At 42.7% G+C, this 26828-nt stretch overlaps 1 protein-coding gene across 1 annotated transcript in view; it reads right to left on the bottom strand.

Annotated features, from left to right (window-relative positions):
• The window catches only part of Scd5 (stearoyl-CoA desaturase 5), a 149089-nt gene that overhangs the window by 58653 nt on the left and 63608 nt on the right, over positions 1-26828 (bottom strand). The window contains 2 exon segments of the mRNA XM_074041893.1: positions 5545-5617; positions 5619-5658. Coding sequence (XP_073897994.1) covers positions 5545-5617; positions 5619-5658 — 113 coding nt within the window.

Below are 26828 nucleotides of genomic sequence, written 5' to 3'. Positions count from 1 at the left end.
AAAAGACTGAGACCTAATTATAGAATATCCATATGTTACTCAGCCTTCTGTTACTGTGACAAAACATCTGAGATAATCAACTTAGTAAGGGGAGAAGGTTATTTTGACTCACTGTTTCAGAGGTTTCAGTTCATAGTCAGTTAGCCCTGTTGCTTTGGACCTGTGGCACTGTATACATCATGATGGGAGCACATAGGGAAAAGAGGCCTATTCACCTCATGGCCTTTCACCTCATGGAAAGAGAAACAGAGAGAGGAAAGGCTCCACCTCCTAAATGTTCTTTCACTTCCCCATAGTGCCACAGACTTGGGACAAGGGCCTTTGGGGGACAGTCCAGATCTAAACTATAGTACTTCCCTATGGAGTGCTTCCCTTCCCTCTCCCCTTATCACCATGTCAGTAGACTCCTGTGTATTTGCAGGGGATTGCAATGGAAAGAGCTGAAAGGCTTAGACACTATTTGCAATGTCTCTGAGAAAACCCAAAGACAAGGGTGGGGGAGGGGAAGGACAAAAACAAGGACACCTGAGGGCATTTTAGCCTCTGACACAACTGCTTGCAATAATAGTAAATACAGTCTAAGTCTGAGCCAGATAAGCATGAAACCCTACAGTAAAGTCCTATTTACCTAAGGGCTTTTTACCTACTACATACATTATGTCAGCTTTCAAGGAAAAATTACAAAGCATGCTAAAAGACAAAAACAAGCATCACAACCAGACTCAGATATGGCACAGATGTTGCAATGAACAGACTGGGAATTTGGAACAAGTATGATTAATATACTAAGGGCTGTAAAAAAAAAAGTGGACAACACACAAGAATTGATGGGTAATGTAAGTAGAGGGATAGAAACTTAACGAATGAAAAGGAAGTGCTGAAGGCAAGAATACTGTAGCAAATGAAAAGTGCCTTTGATGGACTCATCAGTAGACTGGGCATGGCTGATGAGAGACTCCGCAAGCTTGAAGCTGTCTTGGTAGAAACTTTACAAAATGAAATGAAAAGAAAAAGATGGAACAGAGAATCTCAGCTGTGGGAGATTTACAAAGGTGTAAGCTATGTAATGGGAATACCAGAAGGAGAATAAAGACAGGAAGAGAAGTAACTTATGAAGTAGAAACCACTGAGAATTTTGTAAAGTTAATGACATACACTAAGTCACATGTCTAGGAAGCTTGGAGAACATCAAGTAGAATAAATATCAAAGACCCTACACTTATGTATATTATATTCAAATTGCAAAAAAAAAAGACAAAGAAATCTTGAAATAATCTGAGAAAAAAAGAATCAAGAGGGGTAGAGGAGAATACATTTTACCTATGGAGGGATGAAAAATTACAACCAGATTTTTCTTTAGAAACCACGCAAGTGAAAAGAGAATAAAATATTTAATATTAAAAGAAAAAAACCCACCAACCTAGAATTCTGTATTTGGTGAAATTATTATCAAAAATGAAGGAGAAAGACTTTCTCAGACAAACAAAAAGATTCAGAGAATTTTTTGCCTGACTTGCAAAACATGTTAAAAGGAGTTCTTCAGAGAGGAAGAAAATTAAATGGGTCATAAAATCAGACCTACATAAAGAAAGAGCATCAGAGTATGGAAAAAATGAAAGTAAAATAGAAACTTAAATTTTATTCTTACCCAGTCTAACACATAACAGTTTGTTTAAAATAATAATAGCAACAATGTGCTTGGTGATCATAGCTTATGGATGAGTAAAATAAATGCATTAATGTCATAGCCATAGGAAGGAGGAACTGGGAATACTCTCTTGTATTTGAATTAGTCTTAAATGTATGTTGCAAATTCTTAGAAAACCACTAAATTTTTTAAAAAACAAATGTAAAATCATAAACAAATAAATATGCTAAGATAAGACAGAAAATGGCATCATACAAATGCTCACTTAAAATTATAAAGGAAAGAAAAGGAAGAAAAGACAAAAAACTAAGAAAAAAAGAACAACAGCAAATAGAGAAGAGGAACATGGTAGACATCAATCTAACTATAGCAATAACACTTTAAATGTGAATGTTCTAACTATACCAAACAAAAGACAGAGACTATTCACAGTGGATTAAAAAAGACCCAACTGACATAACTCCATATTGTCTACAAATCATTCCAGGATATATCACACAAGAACTTCCATGGGTGAGTCAAAGGTTCCAAGACAAACAGTTAGGAGACTTCAGTTTCAGTTTATCTACAAACTAGCTGTGTGACCTTTGACAAGTCACTGGTGCTCTTTGGACCTCTGTTTACTCCAGTATAAAATAAGAGAATTTAGACTTAACCTTAAAGCTCACTTCCAGCTCTAAATCTTATACCTGTTTACCTTGATCTGATGAGGAAATGTGAGACACCAGGGAGGAGGCTGAAGCATCTTAGCAGGAGGTTTTGAGTGACTGGGTTCACAAGAGATCCAGCACAGCCAGCAGAGATGAATGCATATGTATGAGAGCACAAAGCCAAAGCCCTGGTTACTGTTCATGTGTTAGAGGCCAATGAATGGCAAGGATCCCTCACGTGGGTCCACATTTGACTGGGAGAAAATTGTAAGAAGGTTGCAAGCAATCTTTAAGTTGACTCATATCCTATTGGAAAAGGAGGATGAACCAGAGAGGAATTCAGAGGAAGGAAAGGGCATAGGTGGGCATTCCTGCCCACCATCATCTTTTCAGAATAAAAGTATCTCCACCTTTCTTACTAATGTTCCCTACCTGCACACACATGCTCTACAGAAGAAAGAGTGTTTAAGATGTTTAAGTCTCAATTTTAAGATTGTTCCCAGTTATAATGATTTCATCTGCAGCATCCAGCAAAAAGCCCACTAGTTCTAAAACAGAGATAACATCACATGCTTGTCCATTTTGGCCAAAGGCATGAGCATTCTGATGGAGGAAAGAGTAGGGAACCTGTGCAACTATCTTTTAAGATCCAGGGGGACATAAAAGGGAAACTAAATCAATGACTGCATTTAGTCAAGGTTTTGGGTCGATACCCTACACTGGCAGATCATTGTTTGACTTTCCCAGGTTGTTCTCCTGGGGTCAATGGTCCAGACTGACTGTGCTCCCACTGGCACCATTATGCATTGTAATGGAGGCCAGCTCCATGCTTACCTTATGTATACCTTACACCTAGGTCTAACTGACATTGTCATATAACCCCAGAACCATGAAGCACTGGGAATTCCACTGGGAAATTGTGGGGATTTTAATATCCACCAGAAGGAAAATCTCTGTGAAGACAAGGATTGTAGCTATTGTTCATTGTTACACCTACCATGCCTGACACATAGTAGGTACTTAAAAAATATTTGTTGAATGAATAAAAAAACCCAACCCCAAACATGGGCCTTGAAGTATTCGTCATTCAAATTTGTTGATTTCTAAAACTACTTTTTCAAGCGATTCATTCATTTTTTATATATTTACTAATCACTGTGTTTTCTATGTGATAGACACTAGAATATAGAAATGAATGAGATAGCATTCTGCACCTCATAAAAGATAACAACAATATTTACTGACTGCTACTATAATAAGCTTTAAACATTTTCTTTTTTGAGACAGCATCTTGCTATGTAGTCTGGCTGACCTTGAGCTCTTCTTTTTTTAATACAAGGGGATCTCATTGTGGTCTAAACTCTTGATCCTTCTGACTAAACCCCCTGAGTGCTGGGATTACAGAGAGCCTCATGCTTAGCTGCTTGACACTTTTTATTCATTATTTCATCCCTGCAATCATTCTGTCTGCCTTGAAGACAAAAAATATATAAGACTTGCATAAAGGTCCATATTTAGCAAATGGTATAGCCAAAAACTTATTCAAGACCTGGGTATGTCCTTCTACCATCTAATCATAATCTGATTCTCTGCTATGTGATGTTTTGTTAAGGAAATGTATGTTTTCAAATATTGAGTTATAAACAAATAATTTCATTGGGAAGAGAAAAATCGGAGCTTTAGGCTCTCAGTTAAGTTATTTATCTTGAAAAAGTTCCAGTAACATGAGTGTCTTATAACTACATGAATGTGTAATTGGAGTCTAAATATAATAACGTGCTTAAACAAAATAAATGAAAATTAACGAGTTAAGTCGTGAAGGGCATCTCAGACCGAAGTCAATGAACTTCTAAGTTATGACAACAAAGTACAACACTGAAATGAGGAGATGGTTGAACTCAAAATAAGACACAGCACAACTCACATGACCAAGTAAACAAAAGACTATGGAGCCACAAAGCTGCCAGCTACCCACTGGTGCATAGCAGCCTGTTTCCTGGGACCCTGGTACTGACTCCTGGCAGTGCTTGAATTACACCACCATGGTATCCATAGCCACAATCCATACAAATTGTGTTTCCCTAATTGATCTATTGTGTTATGTTCTATTTGCTTTACAAAAACTCAAATGTTCAGAGACCCCTAAAATGAGGCAATGAATTCTTAACTTAAGAGCAGTTAGAGCTCAAGGTCAGGCTCTCTCATAGGGATGAGAGGCCCATGGCAGAGCTGTCACAACTTGTCTGAGGGTCACAGGGAGGCTCCTAGGCTGCCTGATTTCCTGGACCCTAAAGTAATTTTAGGAATCACCATTCCTTCCTAATGGGTAACAATAACTGGGGCCCAGGATTATCTGCAGTTATAAGTGGGCAGAAACTCTGAAAATAAGATGTTCCACCCATGCTGCCTAGATCAGATGAGGAACTAGGAAAATAGATCCATAACCAAACCAAAATTCCAGCAACTTAAAAAGTGCCCAAGGTGGCGGGAGATGGTCTAGGTCAAACTTATCCCAAGTGATATGAACTAATCCTAGTGCACTGATGATATTCTCTGATATTTTAACAGCTCTCTGTAATTTTCAATTATTACATAACAACCCTGGGAATGAAGTTGTACTCTTATTTTTACAGATGAATAAACTGGAGATGAGGACTGATTCACAGCTAGCAACCATCAGGGTAAAATTCCTGAGTCTGCCCCCTCTAGATCAAATAGTCTTCCCACCATGACCTTGCAAGGCAAGCTCAGGTTTGGTAAGAGTAATGGCTTGCGAGTCAGGCTTACGTGCTTCTGCTGTCCTCAATGTGTTGTTTTCTAGCCCTTTAAGTTGGGCAAGTTCTTTAACCTCATTAAGTCTCAGTTTTTTCATCTGAGAAATGGGGAGGGGTGTAACAGTTAGCTAATGGGGTACCGTGAGGATCAAATGTGGTCTATGCATAGCATGTTCAGCACAGAACTTGGTCCCTGGTTCAAGCAGGGCAAACGTGAAGGACTTTGGGGATGTGTTCACAGCATGGACTCTAGTGGAGGGGCTCCTTTCCTCCTCCAAAGGTCAGTATGCCTTGGTGCACAAAACCCTGAGGGGACGTTTTTACTGTAGCTAAAGCCTCAGGAGATTAAAAACTTGAAGCAGACTAGAAGCACTTGGGGCCTGAATAAGCCTAGAACAGAAGTGAGGGTCACTCTATCCACACACTGCCACCTGTACTCGATCCCCAGCTCAGAGAATACCATCCATTTCACCTAGAAGGCCATGGAATTGGCGGCAGCCAGAAATATCCTCAGAGGCAGTTTTGCCTTGTAGGACCTGTGGCTTCAAGCGATGAGCACCCGCTGTCAGGAGGAAGCAGAAGTAGGCTGTAAGACACAAGCAGGGAAAAGGTCAACAATTGTCATCAAGGCTTTCAATATCCCCATGTTTTTTTTTCCCCCCTCCTGAATAGGGACCCATGTGAAATGGTGTCAAGGGAAGAACCTGCAACACAAAAACTATCAATAACCCAAACAGATGCAGCCTTTCTATTGACTGGTAGCTTTCCAGTACTGGGAAGAAGCACAGAGCACTTCAAATTTGACCTAACTTCAAGAGGCTTTAAATGTCACTTCCCTCTTGACATTACTTGCTAATGTTCTTGCTGGTCTTGATCCAAAGTCACAACCATATATGTGCATTTACACTTCAGGCTTACTTGTCTGCTTTGCTCTCCATAGCATGAGATTTACTTCTACATTGCTGCTTCACTGGCACTCATGTCAAGGTGAGTGTTATGCAAAGAATATATTTCTAACTGGGAAGGCCCATTATTGTGGCTCCATGGGCTTTGGTTTGAAAGAAATTGGACCAGACTTAAGAATAATGGTCTCTTGATATCAGACCCAAAACTCTGAAGTTAGTACAAGAAAGAGCAGGGAATACTCTGGAAGTAGTAGGTATAGGCAAGGACTTCCTCAATAGAACCCCAGCAGCTCAGCAACTAAGACAAAGGATGAACAAATGGGACTACATGAAATTAAAAAGCTTCTGCACAACAAAAGAAATAGTCTTTAAACTGAAGAGACCTCCCACAGAGTGGGAGAAAATATTTGCCAGCTATACATCAGACAAAGGACTGATAACAAGAATATACAGGGAACTTAAAAAACTAAACTCTCCCAAAATCAGTGAACCAATACAGAAATGGGCAACTGAACTAAACAGAATTTTTTCAAAAGAAGAAATCTGAATGACCAAAAAACACATGAAAAATGCTTACCATCCCTGGCCATAAGGAAATGCAAATCAAAACCACACTAAGATTCCACCTCACCCCTGTTAGAATAGCTATCATCAAAAACACCACAACCAACAAATACTGGCAAGGATGTGAGGAAAAGGAACCCTCATACACTGCTGGTGGGAATGTAAGCTAGTACGACCACTCTGGAAAACAATACGGAGGCTTCTTAAAATACTAAACATCGATCTGCCATATGATCTAGCAATCCCACTCCTAGGGGTATATCTGAAGGAATGTGACTCAGGTTACTCCAAAGGCACCTGCACACCCATGTTTATTGCAGCACTATTCACAATAGCCAAGTTACAGAAACAGTCAAGATGCCCCACTACCGACAAATGGATTAAGAAAAGTAGTATTTATACACGATGGAATTTTACTCAACCACAAAGAAGAATGAAATTTTGTCATTCACAGGCAAATGGATGGAACTGGAGAACGTCATCTTAAGTGAAGTTAGCCAGGCTCAGAAGGCCAAAAGTCACATTTTCTCCCTCATATGTGGATCATAGACCTAAAATAAAGGCAGTAATATTACTGGACACACTAAGGGGAGAATGTGCACGGGAGGAATAGGGAAAGGGAAGGAAACCTAAACCTTAAATGTGGTTGACGTGCTTACTATAGAGGAGCGAATAAAGTAATCTTAAACTGGCAGAGGCCACTATGGGAAGGGGACCAGGAAGTAGTGAAGTGGTCTGGTAGAAATGAGCCAATGTGGGTTGCAATACACATGTGCATGGAAGCAATGCTAGCAATCTCTCTGTATAGCTATCTTTATTTCAAACTAGCAAAACGCTATGTCTTATTATCTCTTAAAGTTTTCTCTTCAACAAAATTGGAGAAGAGGGCGGAACAGGTTCTGCCTGGAAACTGGGGGGTTGGAGGGACGGGGGGATGGGGGGAGGTGGCACAAACAATGTATACACATGTAAGTAAATGAAAAATCTATAAAATGACAAGAGAAAAAAATAAACTGTCACATGTTGCACCACACACAGCCTAATCTGGGGTTGAACAAAGGTCACATACTACCAAGCTAAGAAGGCCTGATTGCAGTAGGAAAGAGTGAAGCTAAGAACATAAGACCCGGAGATAAAGGAGATGTTCATGAGAGTTGGAGGGTGTACTGTCCACCTGGAGCTATTCCTTGCAGGCCCTGGAGCTCTGTGGTTCTTCTCTTGATTCTGTGAGCCTCCACAGTATTTCTATGAGCTACCAGAGTCAAAAACTCTCTTTTCGTGCTTAAAGTAGATTGGGTTTCTGATGCTCAAATTCTGCAAAACCTCTTGGGAAGAAAGCAACCATCTGGTCATAACCCAAATAAGGATTAAGCCACAAAAACCCTGGGCTGATTCAAGGATTTATGGGCTATGCCATTAACAGGACTAGGTTTTCTATTTTGACAGGGCTAATTCTCTGTCTTTAACTTCTCTTCTGTGATCTTGATGGAGATCAATATTCTAGCACATTTTTAGGTGGGTGCTGGAGAGCAGGCTCTGAGGTGGTAAAATATTCAGACACAGAATTGGTAACTTTGAAAAAAAAAAGGAGTAATGAGTAACATCAATAACTTTACAAACGAGAATCACAGGAGAACAGAACAATAAGCAACAAACAAGTATAGTGTCCTGAATACAAACAAGAGCCATCAATTCTGGTTAGCCCAAGGGAAAACAAATGTTGAGTAGACTAGCAAACTCAGGAGATCTGCAGGACAGACTTTGGTATGCAGTCTCTCCAAGATGGCCAGTTTCCCCATCTCCTGGTAATTCAAGGCCTTGTATCCCCTTTGGTAACTTCCTTCTGGTCAATGGAATATAGCGATGTTAAGAGAGTATCAGTTCCATAATTAGTTACAAAGGATTTGCCTGCAGATTCTCTCTTGACCTGGTTGTGATAAAGCAGGCTGCCCTGTTGGAGAAGCCCATGTGGGCTGGAACTGAGGCTCCTCCAGCCAACAAGGAAATGAGGCCCCCTGATCTCACCATCCACAAGGAACTGAACCCTGCCAACAACCAAGTGAGTGAGTTTGGAAGTAGATCCTTCCCCACGTGAGCTTTCAGGTAAGACTGCAGTCCTGACCCCCCACCCCTCATGCAAGATCCTGACACAGAGGCCTGCGCTAAGCTGCACCTGGATTCCTGTCCTGCAAAACTGTGAGAAAGTAAATATGTTTTTGTTTCAAACTGCTAAATTTGGGGATCATTTTTGTTATGCAGCATTACATAACTGATATAAGACTTAAACAGAAACCTCCCTTCAAGGAAGGAAGGTTTAAACTCTGGCTACAGAAGAGTTTGCCATCTATAGGGATGAAAAGCAGATTGGTTCTGCATGGACTAATGGGGTGGAGGTTAAGGGAAGAGGGGAGAAGCTAATAATGGGTTTTGGAGGTGACAGGTGACAAGAAGAATGTGTTAGAACTGACTTTAGTGGTGGTCATACAATTTCGTGAATATACTACAAACCAATGAATTATATACGTTAGGTGAAAATGTGAGTCATAACCCAATGAAACCATTATTTTAAAAAATTATTACTGAATTCCATAGGAGAAATTCAGTAATTATATTGTTACATACATTTTCAATGTAAAATGAAATACACATGTAACACAACAAAACAAAGAAAACCAACCATCTTCTTAGAGTGCCACCAGGATCATCATCACCCAGACACTCATATCACACCGTAACTCCCTAAATCTTCCACAGTTGCCAAGAGGAACCCCTATTTAATCCAAAACCTATGCCCAAATCCACCAAGACCAAAGAGTTGATGGTAGAAATACCTCTTTGCCCATTCTTGGATCCCATGCCCCAGGTCTAGCAGCCAATGATAGAAAGAGGGAGAATTCACAGCTCCTTGGGCTTCTATGGTGGGAGGCAGAGCCCCTCATCTGTCCTCATTCCCTTGTTGGGTACAATATTGGTAAAATGATTGTTAACTGACCCCCTCCAGACCACACAGTAGAGAACAGTCCTAGTGAGATGCTAGGAACCAAAAATTAAAACTCCCTTAATTCTGGGCCTGATCAGAGGGAAAGATGCACAGCCCCTTGGAAAAGTCAAGTGCTAGACAGAAGGAAGCAATTGGCAGAGCTCTCTAATTCTCTCTAGTGTAGGACTGAGTGCTGGAAAATAATTACGACCACTGATGGAGGGCTTTCAGTGTGCTAGATCCTGCTGTAAGTACTTTATTCACAGCAGCTCATTAACAGCACAAGTCTAAAGAGTGGGTAACACTGTGGTCTCTATTTGTGTGTGTGTGTGTGGTACTGGGGTTTGAATTTAGGGCTTTGCGCATGCTAAGCTGGCATCTGATCTCCATCTTAAAGATGAAGAACGCTACACAGCAAGTGAGAGAGCCAGAGTACAGTCAAAGGCTGGAAGAACCCACACTCCCAACCTACCAGGCGGCTGCCCGTCCCCTGGAGGCTGCTCTTGGTCTAGCAGAAGCTTAAATGCATCACCTCCTTTCAGGCAGCTCAAAACACAAGCTGAAGCCGACTTGCTCCGCTTTCTGCCTTTACCAGCTTGGAAGTTCACTCCCTTGCCGATAATGCTGACACCAACAACCTACATCCGGTTTGGCCTCGGTTTCTCATACACATGAGCACCAGGTGGCCCAGATTTCATGGACAGGTTATTGAGCCTGTGGCATGTGTGGGTCACTGAGCTCAGAACTACAGGCACCAGGGTGGCCCCTTCCCTCCTGGAGCTGACAGAAGGTGGAAAATTACTTGCTGTAGGATTATAAATGATTATAAATGATGATATAAGAGATTAAAAGGGGGATAACTTACTTTGGGACACCAGATATGACTTTGCAGAGGCAGTGAGAATTAAGCTAACATGAGTGACCAAGCAAGGTGGGAGTCAGAGGCAAGATTCAGGCAGAGGCACCAGCAGATGTAAAGCCCTGAGGCTGGAAAAAAGGATCTGATTTAAAAAAAAAAATTAGTCAGGTGCAGTGGTTCATACCTATTACTCCAGCTACTAGAGAGACTGAGATCAGGAGGATCATAGCAGCAAACCTAGGAAAGAACGTTTGTGAGACCACCCCCCTTCCCCCACCCCGGACCTCAACCAATGGCTGGACACAGTGGCACATGCTTGTCATCCCAGCTCTATGGGAGGCTAAGATTAGGAGGATTGTGGTTCCAGGTCAGACTGGGCAAGAAGTTCTAGATTCCCCATCTCAACCAACAGTTAGGCACAGTGGTGCACCCCTGTCATCCCGGCTATGTAGAGAAGCACAAATAAGAGGATCAGGGTCCAGGATGGCCCGAGCACAAAAAAAGACACTATTTGAAAAATAACTGATGCCAAAAAGGCTGGTGGAGTGGCTCAAGTGGTAGAGTGCCTGCCTAGCAAGCACAAGACAGTACTGGGTTCAACACCCAGTACTACCACAAAATAAATAAATGTCTGCACTTGACCATTCACACCCAGGAGCATGGCAATCATCAAAAACATAAAAAATAGCCAACGTTGGCATAATATCATTAATATCATAATTGCCATTTTACAGATGTGCAAAACTGAGGCCTAGACACATTAAATAAGCACCTGGGGATCTCCAAGTGATAGAGCTGTGGCCAAAAGGACCAGACCAGCCCCAGGCCCTTTGAGGCTGTGTATTGCAGTCACTTGGAATCTTAAACAGGGCCCGTGTGGGTGAGGCATAGCCAGTATAGGAAAACCCCTGCCCTGTAAGTGCAGCGCTGCACTCTGCAACCCACCAGATGCTGCTCCTCAGGCCCAGTAGAGTTAAGTGCCTCTTTCATGTGAACTCCGTCCAGGTCCTGTTCACAGTCCCTCTGCAATACCCCCACCCCCAGCTCCTTTTGATGGTGTGAGTTGCCCCAGGCTCTCCACAACACAGTCAGCACTGGGAGCAGGCCTTCCGGGAGCTGCCTTCCCCCCAAGGAGTGGGAGAGGCAGGGGAAGCAAACAGAAGGCAAGGGCTCCAGGGGACAGAGCACCACCTGGGAGAACAAGGACAAGGACACCTGAGCTTTGATGTCTGCTTTTCCGGCCAGCTCAAGTGTTTGAAAAGTCAATTCTGGGTTCTGGCCAATAATTGACTGTTTCTCCTCTCCAGTCCTCTCCAGATTCTGAAGAGACAGGGAAAGGCTCAGACCTACAGATGGATAGAGAAAGTTGTGTAGAAAATACAAGTGCTGGGCTGGGGCGGTAGCTCAGTGGTAGAGCACTCGCCTAGCATGTGTTTTAAGGCCCAAGGTTTGATCCCCAGCAAAAGGAAGGGAGGGAGGGAGGAAATACAAGTACCTGTTTGCTCATGCTCCACCGTATAGCACAATGGTTAAAATGGGCCTGAATAAATCCCTGTTAAGCAACTTATCTGCGTGAAAATTTCTCTAAAGCTTGGTGTCTCCACCGATTAAGTGGGGAAAAATAGTACCTGGCCCCTGAACTCCTGAGTTCAAAGTGAATAATTACTGTACTATTGGTACACCGAACTTCCTTTTTACTAATTATTCAGTTCTGATTTTCTTCTGAGCAGAGTTTTGTATGTAAGACATGTATACACTAAATGTTGTTGTATCTGTGTGCATGCTCACTACTGTCTTTGTCTATAAATGGGAAACTGAAATGCCAGAAATGTTGATCCCTCTGAAAGAAGATGAAAATTAGAGCAGCACCCAAACTGGTGAATATGGGGGTAACAGAAAAAAAAAAAAAATGAAAGAAAGAAAGAAAGAAAAATCTCTATTCCCATCACCTGAATTATCTGGGTAGCTATGGATTATTATCATGTTTTTTTGCCCTAATAAGCAATCACCTATCACAATTCATCAATAAAGACAGCTGTTGGTTGAGGCCCAGGATCCCAGTTTGAAGGCAGGAGCTGGCAGCACCTTGGCTGTGATGAAGCAAATGGTTGAGCTGCATTGACTCTGGGGGAGTCGTAGGGGAAGGGCTAAGGAGAGAAGCCCCAGACACCTTTAGGTCTGAAACTCAGGGGAAAGCCAGGGAAAGACTCCTGGGAGGCCCTGATTTCTCTCTGCTCCCATTTCTCCTCAGAGATCTCTTCATACTCTCTCCCTCTTTTGTGACCAGGAAGGTCCCGACTTGGAGCTCAGTGTCAACAGAGGGTCTTATCAAATGTTTTTCCACTTAGTGACCATAGGCTAAGGACAGAAATGAAAAATGTTTGGCAGTGAGGGTACTTGCTGGCTTCTCCCATCCCAAAGCACAAAACACAGTCTTTTCAATGTTTTGTTACCACAGTAACATTTCTGCCTTAAACAGGAGGGGGAAAAAGTAAAAAGTGTAATAAACAGTATTTTTTCAAGATAGCACAAAACCTCCAAGTCTCTGAGAGACTGCATCATTATGACCACCTGGCCGGGTTCATGGACTCCAGCGTGAGAGGCTTCTTCTCACATTTTCATTCCTGCCAAGTCTCTGTAAATTGCTATGAATAACCGAGGCAGGTTTGTTTTTTGGGGTTTTTGTTTTCAGCACAATCCACGGCCTGGCTTCTGATCTTCACCTGGTTTTGATACATAAAATCCAACCTCATTTTAATAAGTTACCTTGGCAAAATATAATTCTTCATTTGTTCTTTGGCAAACATACTTGAGACCTTAAATGTGCCAGGTTTTCTGCAAGGCAGCCAGTCTGGGAGTGAGTCACATCCCTCTCTCAGAAGGCTCACTGCTAGTGGATTTCTCAAGCTGGCAGCCCACTGATTTTTTTTTTAATTGGTAAAATGACTTAAAGTAGGAAGTTTGGGGTGGGGAAGCTGTATCTCCATGGTTGAGCACTTGCCTAGCATGCACCAGGTCCTGGGTTTGATCCCCAGCACCAGACACAAACTGGAAGCGATTTCAAGTTTTAAAAATCCCTATTTCTGGCTTTTCGTGAAGAAAAGGTAAGAAGTGGTAATACTGCAGCACCTCACTTTCCTGCATGGCAACTTTCGACTGGAGCTAAACACCCTTTCCTTACTCAGCTCCACAGGGTCAGCCCCCACCCACACACTGAGCACCAAACCCTGTTATCACCTGCCTGGCCTCTGTTCTTCAGCATGACCAAGGTTGACTCACTCATTGGGCCCAGTGCTAAAAACCCATGATATGTAATTTCAAAAGGAAAATAATAATAATAATTAGTACATAATAATCCAGACCAGATTACATTTATCTATCTACTAATATAGTTATAAAGCAATATTTTTAAATGCATTTTTATGGAAGAAAGAAGGCAAACGTCATAGTGCAACTCTGAGTATACCTGAATTCTACCCTTCCCTACTTGGAAAATTGGTATGGAAAGGAGTAAGCATTTGTCTTGTCTTTTCAGAAAGCACTAGAATCCATTCCCAGGTGGCAGGGTGAAGCTCTTCCTTCCAGAAGCATGCCCACTAATAAACATAGCTTGGGGGAACTCTCCCTTCTGCAGCCCCCATCGTACCTGATGTTGGGATGCACCTCATCCTGTCCGTGGGTCTCAGGACTCAGTCCCCCAGGGTCAGAGCTTGTTGGACTCAATAGCTCACAGTGGCATCTCCCAAGCATTGCCTTCTATAGAGGGAAAGTGCCCAGTTCGAGACTGGTCCTGTCCTTGGGGGAAGCCTGCACTGTAAGCTTAGTTGATAAAGGGGTCAGTTTGAGATTTCTCTGAAGGACTACCAAGCTCCCCAGCTTCCTGCAGGAGAAGCTGAGTGCATTGCATCCAACTTCTCTCTGCCCAGTCCTGCCTTCTTTACTCTCTCAGTATTACCCAGCACCATCCTCGACAAACCAGCACAGAAATCTGCGTCTCTGAATTTACTTCCCAGAGAAACCAACCAAGACCCTGATAAATAATGGAATCAGGCAAGAACCATCAGTGGGTGCTGTTATGGCTTAATGTGCATCTGCTCCAAATTCCTAACCCCCCCAGAACCTCAGACAATGACCTTATTTGGAGACAAAGTTTTTTTGTTTTTTGGGTTTCTTTTTTTTGAGCCAAGGTCTCACTGTGTAGCCCAGGTTGGCCTGAAACTCACGATCTTCCTGCCATGGCCGGCATGTGTCATCATACGCAGCTCTATAGACAGGATCTTTACAGAAGGAATCAAGTTGAGATGAGGACATTTGAGGGTGGACAATCCAATATGACTGATGAAGAAAAAATTTGGACACAGATACACAAAGGGAAGATAATAAGAAGAAACACAGTGTGAAGACAGCCATCTACAAATGAAAGAGAAACCTGGAACAGATCCTCCCTCACAACCTTCAGAAGAAAACTACCGCACAGGCAAAACTTGATTTTGTACTTGCAGCCTCCGGAACATAAAACAACAAATTTTTGTTTTTTAAGCCATCCAGACCATGGTACTTTGTTATAGCCAGCCTAGCAAATGAGTACAAAAAGCATTATTAGGAAGCATCATCCCCAGATCATTTACCAACTGCAAAGGGAAAAAAAAAGGATTTTACAAAAGAGAAACTGGCAGCCACCACTTCACCAAGAGGTGAAATTAGGCCCCTTCTGGTGCAATGAACACAAAGAGTACAGCACCAGCCATGAGTCTGCTTAACTTTGTTTTGTTTTGTTTTTGATGTTACTGGGGTTTAAACTCAGGGCTTCATGCTTGCTAGGTAGGCTCTACCACTTGAGCCACCTCACCAGCCCTAAGTCTGCTTAACTTTAATCAAAACACTTGCTCAGACCTAACCCCAGTGTGCAGAAACAGTCTGCCATGTGGACATTCTACAGAAAACTAGACTGGTCTCTCCCAAAGGTCAATGTCAAAGTCAAGAGATGATTCCAAAGCCAATGGGAAGAAATAATAACCAGATGAAATGTGGTAAGCATGGCAGTCCTGGTTCAAAAAGACAACTGTTGAAGATAACCTGAGAAATCTGAAAATGGACCAGATACTAGATTATTAGTGAGTATGAATATGGCCTTATTTTTAGAGAACGTACATGGAATTATTTAGGAGGAAAGAGTCATACAAATGACTAAGAAAAATTATAAATGTGGTAAAGTATTGAACCTAGTAGTAGATACACAGGCGTTCATTGTAGCATTCCTTAAAGTTCTACGGAGCTGATGGAGTGGCTCCAGCAAGTGGTAGAGTGACTGCCTGGCAAGTGCAAAGCTCTGAGTTCAAACCCCAGTACCACCAAAAAAAAAAAATTCTGTGTGTTTGAAGATGTGCATAATAAGGTCTTGGGAGAAAGTCAAATACACAAGTACTGAATTTCATCTTTCTTTTTCTTTCATTACACATTAACGCCAACCAGACAAACCTTAGAATCAGATCACAAAGGACCAGCACAGGAAAGTTTGAGCTAAATCTCACTCTGGTAGGCTTTCCAATCCTAAAATGATCAGAATTAAATATGGGCATATTTTCCTTTCCTACCACAAATAAGTAGGCCCTACAATAAGCAACAAAAGCCAAATCAGATTTTGAAAAAGAAATACTATAAAAAGATGTCCATGTGGCTGTTTATTATTCTCTGACCATGTTTCTCAGTTTCCCAATCTATAAGATAGGACGAGCAAAACAAACCTGCATCTTAGAGTTCAAGATGAAGAATGTCAGGTGCCTGATAGGTGGTAAGTAGATACCTGATAAATACCGTGGTAACTGCTCTCATTGAGCCTGTGAGTGGTGAGAGTCACAGGTGGTAGCAGGAAGACAAGAACACAAACACTCAGACCCCAGAGAGGACCACCAGGCTGTGCTGAGCTGTGCTGAGCTGTGCTGAGCCATGCTGCAGTTGGGAGAGCAAACTACACCGTGACATTTTTTCCTAATGAACATAGTAAAGGCAACTAAAGAGAAACTTTCATCCTCTTCCATGCAGGGAAAACAGTGGCGTCTTTTCATTTGCATTTCAGATTGTGCAATTAATACCAATGGGATGATACCCAGGGAGAATGCAAGAGGGGTTTCCTAAGGGTCAAATGCAACAAAAATGAAAAATCAAGTTGGAACAGTTCCAGGAGCTAAGAGTGTAGAGTACCTGCCTAGTGTGCTCAAGGTTCTCGGTTTGATCTCCAGCACCACAAACACAAAAGAGTTCCAGATTAAGAAGTCGAATTTTTCCAGTAATCTATGTCAAGACCTTAGGGCTTTAAACAGTATCTTCCCTGAACTTCAGAAATAAGTAAATCTTTCCAGTTCACATGAAATGTAGAAAATGTTAGGCTTCCTTAGAGCTGAAGAGGCACAGGGCAAAGGCTTCTGAATGTTTTGCATAAAAGCTTGGCTGAGATTCCACTCAAACACCAAGATAGCTACCACACGGTCAGCACTGCCACCATCAAGTTTCCAGGGTAAAACCCACACCCGAGTTTATTTCCATTCCCCTAGAAACTACTGGCCATGCCTCATGGGCACCTTCCTTTTGACTTGCCAAACAAAAATGGGCCTTTTGGGTGGCCTGGGTGTATGTTTTTTCCCTCTTATTGTGACAGTTTCAGCTTATCCATCAAAATTCTAAGACATGGTACCTTGTGAAAATAAAGCCCTGGAAATGACCATTTGATTTTTGCCCAAAGTGAAGGGGACTAGTAATTCAAGTGACAAAGGTAGTCACCCAAAATAAGTGAAGAAAGTAGACTGGGAGGGTATCCTGACAGGCTTCTGAGGCCCTCGAGGCTTAGACCAGTGCGACAGAAACTGTCCTTCCAGAAACCTCTTAAACAGAGGCACACAAAATTATGTTCTGCTCCCAGCATGCTTTTTAGTAAAAAAAAAAAAGAAAGCCTCTGATTTTTGCAACAAGGGTAATAGGGACTTTTCCAACTGGGCAAACTTGAATTAGCCAGACCCCAAGACTGAAAGACTAGTTATTTTTACTCTGCTTCTTAAATAGAGCCCTGTATTAAGAAATATGTCCTACATTGCAACCTAGATCACACACAAATACTCTGAAATAAAATATGTGTCACACCACAGGTTACTCCAGAGGCACCTGCACACCCATGTTTATTGCAGCACTATTCACAATAGCCAAGTTATGGAAACAGCCAAGATGCCCCACCACTGATGAATGGATTAAGAAAATGTGGTATTTATACACAATGGAAGGCAGCCATGAAGAAGAACGAAATGTTATCATTCGCTGGTAAATGGATGGAATTGGAGAACATCATTCTGAGTGAGGTTAGCCTGGCCCAAAAGACCAAAAATTGTATGTTCTCCCTCATATGTGGACATTAGATCAAGGGCAAACACAACAAGGGGATTGGACTATGAGCACATGATAAAAGCGAGAGCACACAAGTAAGGGGTGAAGATAGGTAAGACACCTAAAAAACTAGCTAGCATTTGTTGCCCTCAACTCAGAGAAACTAAAGCAGATACCTTAAAGCAACTGAGGCCAATAGGAAAAGGGGAACAGGTACTAGAGAAAAGGTTAGATCAAAAAGAATTAACCTAGAAGATAACACACACGCACAGGAAATCAATGTGAGTCAATGCCCTGTATAGCTATCCTTATCTCAACCAGCAAAAACCCTTGTTCCTTCCTATTATTGCTTATACTCTCTCTACAACAGAATTAGAGATAAGGGCAAAATAGTTTCTGCTGGGTATTGAGGGGGGGAGAGGGAGGGGGCGGAGTGGATGGTAAGGGAGGGGTGGGGGCAGGGGGGAGAAATGAACCAAGCCTTGTATGCACATATGAATAATAAAAGAAAAATGAAAAAAAAAATGTGTCACACAATACTTAATCCTACTGCACACAAGGCACTGCTATTTTCTGTTCTACTTTGTTACATTTTAAATGTTGATCATGATCCAAACATTAAAGTGTTTGACATCCACAGAGAGGTCACACTCTGCACGGTGAGATGCTGGATGGGACAAGGCCTACACGTTCCAGTCACATACACAACCTCGTCATGCTGTTCCTCCCCCCAGGGCTGCTACACAACAGTCTTGATGGGTCAAGAAGAAAGGCCAGCTTTCCTTTTTCCTCTACATTTCCTAAGTTCTGAAAGGCACCTTCAGTGACTGCCCAAGCTTCTCCCGCGGGCTGACCTCCTCTATAACACAATGGGGTCTCTCTTTCTAATCAACCAAGGGTACCATGGAGGTGTGTTGAGACGCTTGAATTCACAGCCAGGTGAGATGTCTCCCCACCAGATAGGCTCATCTGATTCTGAATTCACTTCTCCTCACCCTCAGGTTCAACCCCAAAAGTGAGTATGGAACATGGGATTTGGGTACAACGGTGATCTACAGTGGACAAGCCACAGTACGGCACAACTGTGGAGGACACCACCTGCATTGTGTCTGGACTAGACCACAAAGGGATGTCATCCACACAGAACACACTAGGAGTAGTACCCCTAAAGTTGTATGCCTGGCCTACCAGGCACTGAATTAGATATACTGTATTTCAAACAGAGAGGCACTCAACACCCTTTACGTACACAGGTCTCACCCTTGGGGTTACGTCTCCCCAACAAGGAACTCTGATCCACTCACTCACTCCCAGTTTCTATGAACATGCTTCTTTTCCTCTCCTAGAGAGAGGTACTGCTCCATGCTCTGGCTCCCTTTTGGTTGTTTTGAGAAGTAATAGTCTTTCCTGTCTGCTCTCAGATGCCCCCATTGACAGCCAGTCAAATCAGTTCTGCCTTCATAGGTAAATCCTTTACCAGCCAGGGCTACCCTGGTTCTAGGTAAGTCTAGCTTCTCTCAGCCTCCTCTCTTTGGCCTGGAGCCTTTCTGTGAGCAAGAGCAGCTCCTACCCACTCTGCATCCTTTTCCTATCTTAAACTAGTCTATAGGTTGTCATTTGAGAATCACATCCTGAATGTGCAGATCTTATATTTCACTATTTGTCCTTTGTCTCCCTTCCTTCCTTCCTTCCTTCCTTCCTTCCTTCCTTCCTTCCTTCCTTCCTTCCTTCCTTCCTTCCTTCCTTCCTTCCTTCCTTCCTTCCTTCCTTCCTCCCTCCCTCCCTCCCTCCCTTTTGGCCATACTGGGGTTTGAACTCAGTTGCTGGGCAGGTGCTCTATCACGTAAGCCACACTCCAGCTCTTGTCATTTTTGAAATGACCATATTTTTAGCTCTCATAATCTCCCCCAACACTGCATGTCCCCTGGGATTGTCAGTTAAGCGTCTCCTTCCTACAGACAGTAGTCAGGTGGACATCGAAGCAGCTCTTCTCAACTTGGGCAGCACATTAGAATCACCTGGGGAGCTGTCAGCCCAGGCCGCACCCAGACTTTGGGGGCAGGACTCAGCATTGGCATTTTTAAAGCTCTCAACTGATTACAAAGTACATGCAAAATTGAGAACCACTGTTAATTATTCCACTTTACAGCATATGTTCCCATGTTTAAGACACTTCTCCAACCAGCGGGAGAGCAGAAGTTCCAACTCCCAGAGTGAAGATACTTACAGCCTGTCCCCAGTCCAGGATAGTCATTTCTCAAGCCAAGACTTGCAGCTCTGAGATCAGTCTTTTAAGTCAACATAAAGCTAGTTATTCCCTGGCACCCACAAGTATGAAGAGCTACAGGTATGAGAACTAACTTGTGCACTAGTGTTGGCAATTCTGACCCTGGGGGATTTTGTCTCTGATGGCCAGAGCCTCAGGACATCAGGATTACAGTGTCCCAGGAAAGGAAGAATGAAGAGCTGCAGCCTGTAGTGATCACATCTGTCTGGAGGAGTTGGGAGAGACGCAAAGGGGATGGGACTTCTGACCCAAGGAATGGGAGTTTTCTAGGCAGGGGAGAGAGAGAAAGGCATGGAAATGACTGGAGAAAAGCCACAGGTTCAGTGCGGTTATAGTTCCTGTGGCTCTTTTCATTCATACTCTAACCAATTCACCTTCTTTGAGCCTCCAAAGGCTTAAATGGCAACATCAAAATTAAAGACTCCAAGGCACCAAGAGAGATTTGGTTGGGGTTGGAGTTTTCCTGGAAAGGTTGAAAGGCTGTATCTAAGATGATGAGGAAGGCCCAAGGAGCATCTGCAGAAGTTTGGGAGCCGGTCCAAGGCTGGAGTTTGGCAAGTAAGTGTTGAGCAGCAAATCAGGATCATAGCTAGTGACCTTTTCTTGTAGGTATATCTCAAATGATAAACTCCACTGGAAGCTCACCTGACAAGGAGTAAATCAGTCAGCAGCAACCAGCTCTGCATTTTACCCCCTCCCCAACTGTACCCAGCACAGAGTTCTATATTCCATAAATAGAATCATCAATGGAACAGTAAACATTCCTGGAATTAAAGAAGGTGGGAGAGATATTGTTAAGAAAAATAATTTTATATACATCATCTTCCTGAATATGAAAGGTGACAGAATATGTCATATGTCACTTTTACACAAGGATCACTTGGAGCTGAAGACAAATAGAAGAAACAGATACAAGAAAAGTTCTCTGCACCCCCGCCCTTTTGCCTAAAAGCAGATATAAATTTATGAAGGTGCCCCCCTCGAAAACAGGAAGAGGAGAAGCTTATCCTGAGAGACAACTCCTGACCCTCACCAGTGCAGAGAAGGCACCAGAGGAGTCTACGCCCCAAGTCCTGCTCACCAGCCATGGTCTCTCCTTCTTTTCCACATATATCACCTTCCCACAGTCTGCGGTCTTAGAAACCCAAGTGCTCTTTTTTTTTTTTTTTTGTCTTATTATTTCTCTAAAAAAATATTATTCCTTTGTTTAGATGCTATCTCAGCCCAGTACTGACCACCTTTTTGAGTTACTCATCTCTCAGAGTTCCTGTGTGTTAATAAACTTGTGTTTCTCTTGTCAATCTGTCTTTCGTCTGTCTAATTTACAGGACCCCAGCTGGAGTTTTGTTCTTCTCCTATGAACACAAAGAGTTCACACTCTTGAAAAGCTGCTTCTCCAAGGGAAGGCTCTAATCAAGAGCTGATGGTCTCAAAACAAAATGAACCTTCCTGCTTGGGGTGCACAGGAAGTCCCCAGACCCATCGACCACCAGACTGGATGCCGTACCCCACCATGACACTTCAGAGCTTTTCAGTTCCCTTTATTTTCATTTTCAACTCTGTGGCGCATATGCAGAGGACCAACAAAGTCTGTCATTCTGGAGAGCAGAGAACTGTGGGCAGGGCCCTGGTGGAGCACACAGCAGACATCTCCCTGATGACTCTCCTGGTAGCCAGCTGGCTGTAGCTGGAAGCAGCAATTATTTTGCTTTTGTCAGGAATCCAAGGTGCAGAACACAGCTGCTGGGTCAAGGTCTGGCATGGATTCCTCCTGGCTGGGGCAACTTTAAGGAGCCTTATGGGGCCTGTGAGCAGACAGCAGGCCACCTGGAGAGAGCGCTGGATTCCCCTTCTCCCACCCCTCCCCAGGGCAGCCTTCCTGCCTTTGTGCACTGATAGGGTAGGCGTTCAGGGGAGGGTGTGCCTGTGAAATGGGGAAACAGTTGAGAGCATAATCCTGACCCAGGGTGCAAGGAAAAGCCCTAGATTTGGAATCACATCCCAGCTCTGCTCTTGCCTCCTAGAAGAGCTGAAACCTTTATTTTCCAAGCTTATGTACATCCCACACCAAGCCTCTCAGTGCAGTTCCCTTAAAATTGAATTCTAGGGTTCAGAGCCCTGAACAGGGGTTCCACCACTGTCCACCCATTGAGACAGAAGGAGCAGGAGAAAACTCAGATCTCTGAAATCAGCAGCCACAAATATAGGACTCAAGCAGACCACGCCAATCCTCATGTTCTCCCCCCTCCAGAAGCTGAAAATAGCTGCAAGGCCCACATTTTTCATTTGTTATACAAAATCACCTTTCACTTTGTAAAAGGCAAGCTGTACCTGCCTGTATCAGAAAAAAAAGTGCCTCCAGAGTCTGCCTCCTACAAACCCCACAATTCTAACCATGAATGATGAAATTTGGTCCCTGGCCCTCTTCTCCTTACTTTCCTTTTGTCATCTCCATCTTTGCTCAAAGGGCAATTTCTTCCACAGAGTTAGGTTCTTTTCTTTCCTCTCCTGTTACTTCCAAAAGCACCCGCTGAGGGCTGGAGGCAGGGCTCAAGTGGTAGAGCACCTAGCAAACTCAAAACCCTGAGTTCAAACCCAAGTACCAAAAACAAAAGTCAAAATCACCTGCTATCTTTCCTTCTGGATCCATTCAGGTTGTTGCTGTGCCTTCACATGTAAGCCCTAGTCTCTCACCAGCCAAGATTCCTGCTGGCTGGAACATCCCTATCTTGTCAGGTCCTGCTGAAGACCAGGCCCTTGCTATGCACTGGTTAATGATAGCCATCCAAGCTGGGCATTGTCACTGGGTCCTTCATTATAGATAAAAGCAGGAAGTGAAAATAATCCAAGGAAGGAAATGGGCCTTGGGATGCTGGAAAAGGGAGTGCTTCTGGAACCTCTGCCCCAGTGGTTCTCAAAGTGGGGTTCTCACACAAGGCACATCAGTGCCACCTGGCAATCTGTTAGACATGTTTTTCATCACCACTACTTTCTAAGAGAAAGGGGAGGTGGAGCACTGATTCTCAAACTTCAGTATGAGTGACAATAATGATGATAACAGCTAATATTTGCTAAGCATCATAGCTGTGCACCAGCCACTGTTCTAAGGATTTATTAACACATTTAATCTTTACAACACCCCTATGAAGAGTTAAATGCTATTAGTATTCTTGCTGTTTTACACATAAGGAAACTGAGAAACAGAAAAGTTAAGTAACCTGGTATATGCACAGACTAGGTGACAGAACAGGCCAGGCCTGACATACGTACACACCATTGCACACACACAGACACACACACACACAGACACACACGCCTTCACTGCACGCCTCACTCCTGCTTCAGTCCCCGCCATGTCAGCCCCCATGCCAGAGCACTGGCGAGCTGGGCCCAACCCACTGTTGTGAGGTATCCAGCACAGTGGCCAAAACGCCTGCACTTTGGGCCAACTGCTTGGGTTTGAACCTTGGTCTTACATTTGGTGAACTTGGACAAGCTATCGAACAGGGAAAGTACCTGTTCCTACCTACTCATGGGTGGTTGTAAGGATTACGTAGGTTAATTTATATAAGAGGGCCTGAAACACAGCAAGCACTCAAGAAATGTTACCTTATTATTGTGAGGGCCTCTAATTTGTGAAGGAAAAAAAAACAGGGAAGAAAAATATGGGAAAGAGAAGAGAAGGAAGAAAGGACTTGTGAAAACAGCCTGAGAATTCTGTAACAACTTCTCGGGTAAAAACTCCAGGGGGCCCAGGCTGAGTCTCTCCTCTGCTGGGCAGCGCAGACAGGGGATCATTTCATGCCCACGTGGGAGTCTCAGGCTCGTGACTGATCAAGTGGATGGTGCAATCAGGCCCACCTCTCTGAGTTTGAGGACTGCCTGACATAAGCAGAATTCTGTGTCAATGTACAGAGACTCGGGTATCTGTGCTGCTACCAGGAGGCAAATAAAGTTGGTACCTACAAATTTAGTCCTCTGCTCACACCAGCATAAGATGAATGACCCCTATTAAATCAGACGAAGTCTGGGTCCAAACGTGTAAATTACAGGACATGTGAGATTATGCCACACGAATATCACTGTCACTGTTAGGGTTAGATAACATAGCAAAAGTCACCACGGGAGGATGCCAAGCTAAGGGGGCAAGAAGAATCTGACCAGAAGGAAAAGGAAGCCTATGATGTTGACGTTGGGTATCGGCTTCATTAAGGGGGAATTCTTACTCGTGGAAGGAAGCCAACACATTGCTTCCCTCGTCTGTCCCATACTGGCCTTCCAAATGAGCCAAGCAACCAAAACAGACCAAGGATCAGATCCGAGAACATCAGGCTCTAGCATCAGATGAACTGATCAGACAGCTCACAGCTAACAGGACGTGATTTTCTCCTGTTAGCACTCAACACTCCTTCTCTGTGTCATGGGCAGGGAATTTGTACAACTCCAAGGGGCAGGTTCTGTGCCATTCCAGCTTGTGTTTAAGACTGCACCTCTATCAGAAAGCACATAATGGAAGTGGAAGGGTGTATACCTTTTTTCAATTTGATAAATGATAATTTATGATGCAGTCTTTAAAAATGTGTTTTGTGGGACTGGCAAAGTGGCTCAAGTAGTAGTGTGCCTGCCTGGCAAGTGTGAGGCCCTGAGTTCAAATCCCAGTATGGCCTGAAAAATGTGTTTGGTAATGAAAGATACATACGAAATATCAAACAACAGAAGCTATGCTCACCTTGCCATATAACAAAATGGAACAATCTCTTCTAAGCTTTATAATTGCTTGGGCATTTTTAAAAACTAGTTCAAATAGTTTTTTTACTTAGCATTATTTTACATCAACTTTTCTATTTGCTCCTACAATAAACAAATGTTTCATTTTTAATAGTATATTTTATTTTGTTTCATATTTTGTTTTTAAAATAATTTTCAGGTTTTTTATTCTCTTTTCTTCTTCTTTTGAGTTACTCTCCAGGAAGTGTGGTTACCAGGTCAAAAGAGATGTGGCTTTCATGGCTCATTACACTTTGTCATGTTATTTTCCAGAAATATTGCTCTAGTGTGTGCTAGTAAGCGAGTAGAGCTTTCCCAAAGACCTTGCCAGGTTTTGATTTTATAATTATAATTTACTTCACCAGGTGAACTTGCATTGCATGACTTTGTGGTTGAAGTTCTTCTAATTATTGGGGAGGCTGAATCTTTTTCCAAGGTGTTTATTATTGCTGTTTTTCAGTGCTGGGGTGGGTGTTGAAACCAGGGCCTCACACATGCTAGGCAAGTGCTCTACCACTGAGCTACACCCCCAGCCTTCAAGGGCTTGTTTTTGTACTATCTGTTGTGTGAATAACATGTTCAGATTTTTTTTTATCATTAACACATAAGAAATAGTACTGCCTTTGTAGATTTTATTTCATTATCTAGATATTCTAGGTGTTAGTTTCTTTTATTCATTCTATTTATCACAAACAATTTCCCCCTCAGTCACTTTGATGAAAGAAAATTTTGCTCCTGGCCACAGCTCCCCCTAAGCAGATCATCAATTCAGCCCAGGTTCCTGATGCCCTATTTTCTGGTGGCTGCACACTGTAATCCTCTCCGAAATTTTCCTGAAGCCGGCCTGATTTTTAAGTTCCCCACTCTCTAGTGAACTGTATTCCCAATTTATCAAATATACCTGCAATTATTCAATGCTATATCATGTGGAAAAAAAATCAAGGGCACTATATTGTCATGCTTGCCTTTATGGCCATTTGTGGTTTATATTGTGCCTTTTGGATAAGGCAGCATTTAGATGTCAAAGCATTTTACAATTACCAGAAAGAGAAGAAAGTGAAGGTAAATTGATATCAATGTCATAATGGGATAGAAGAGCTGAGGAGCGATAAAGATCTCGGACAAGATTAAGTTAAACAAATTTAAACAAAACTTGAGTATTATAGAATAGACGTAAGATCAGCTAAAAGAATACCTCCTATCTAGAACTATATCGACCTTTTGTAGGCATCAACCTAAATTGTAAAACAACAATAACACAAAATAAGAACTGGACTAAACATCACACAAATTACTTGATAAAGAAAAATGGCCAAAAGAGCCAGGCATGGTGGTATATGCCTATAATCCCAGCACTCAGGAGGTTGATCAGTTGGAGGTTCACCCTGGGGCTACATAGCAAGTTTGAGGTCAGTTTGTGGGTCAAAAACAAACAAGCAAAGCAAACAAATGGCCCAAAGATTCCTACCTTTAAAAAGTTATCTCAAAAAGAAAAATAAGGAAAAAATAAGTTATCACTGTTTCTTGTTTTTGTTGTTTTTTTCTTTTCTTTTTGCCTGGAAGAAGGAGCCCTAGTTGAGGAAGAAGAGTGCTTCCTTCTTTGCTCAATTCATTTGTTTACGCACCAGTCAGACTATAAATAAGGCACTCACCACCCACCATTCCACCCCTGTACCCGACTCCCTACCCTAGTTCACACCTGGCACAGCTCTGGTGTCTTGAGGAGGCTTCTGGTAGCTGGTAGACAGTTACACCACAGAAGGACATACCCAAATGGTGAGAAGGGGTATTTCTCCTTTGTTAGACACAAGTACATGCAGTTCCAAGATGTTAAATAGCTATTGTTTTTATTGCAGTCGGTACTTACTGAGCACTTAGAATATGCCATGATCCAAAATAAGCACTTTGTTATACTTTATCTCATTTAAACTTCACCAGATCTATTACCCATTTTATAGATGAGGCAAAGTGAAGTTAGAAACTTGGCCAAGCTGGGCGTGGTGGTAATTTGTAGTAAATTATA

This window comes from Castor canadensis, chromosome 9 (assembly GCF_047511655.1).
Source record: "Castor canadensis chromosome 9, mCasCan1.hap1v2, whole genome shotgun sequence".
NCBI classification, from domain to species: Eukaryota; Metazoa; Chordata; class Mammalia; order Rodentia; family Castoridae; genus Castor; species Castor canadensis.
Note: the sequence above shows the minus strand (reverse complement) of the source record. Positions and strands in the feature narration are given on the sequence as shown.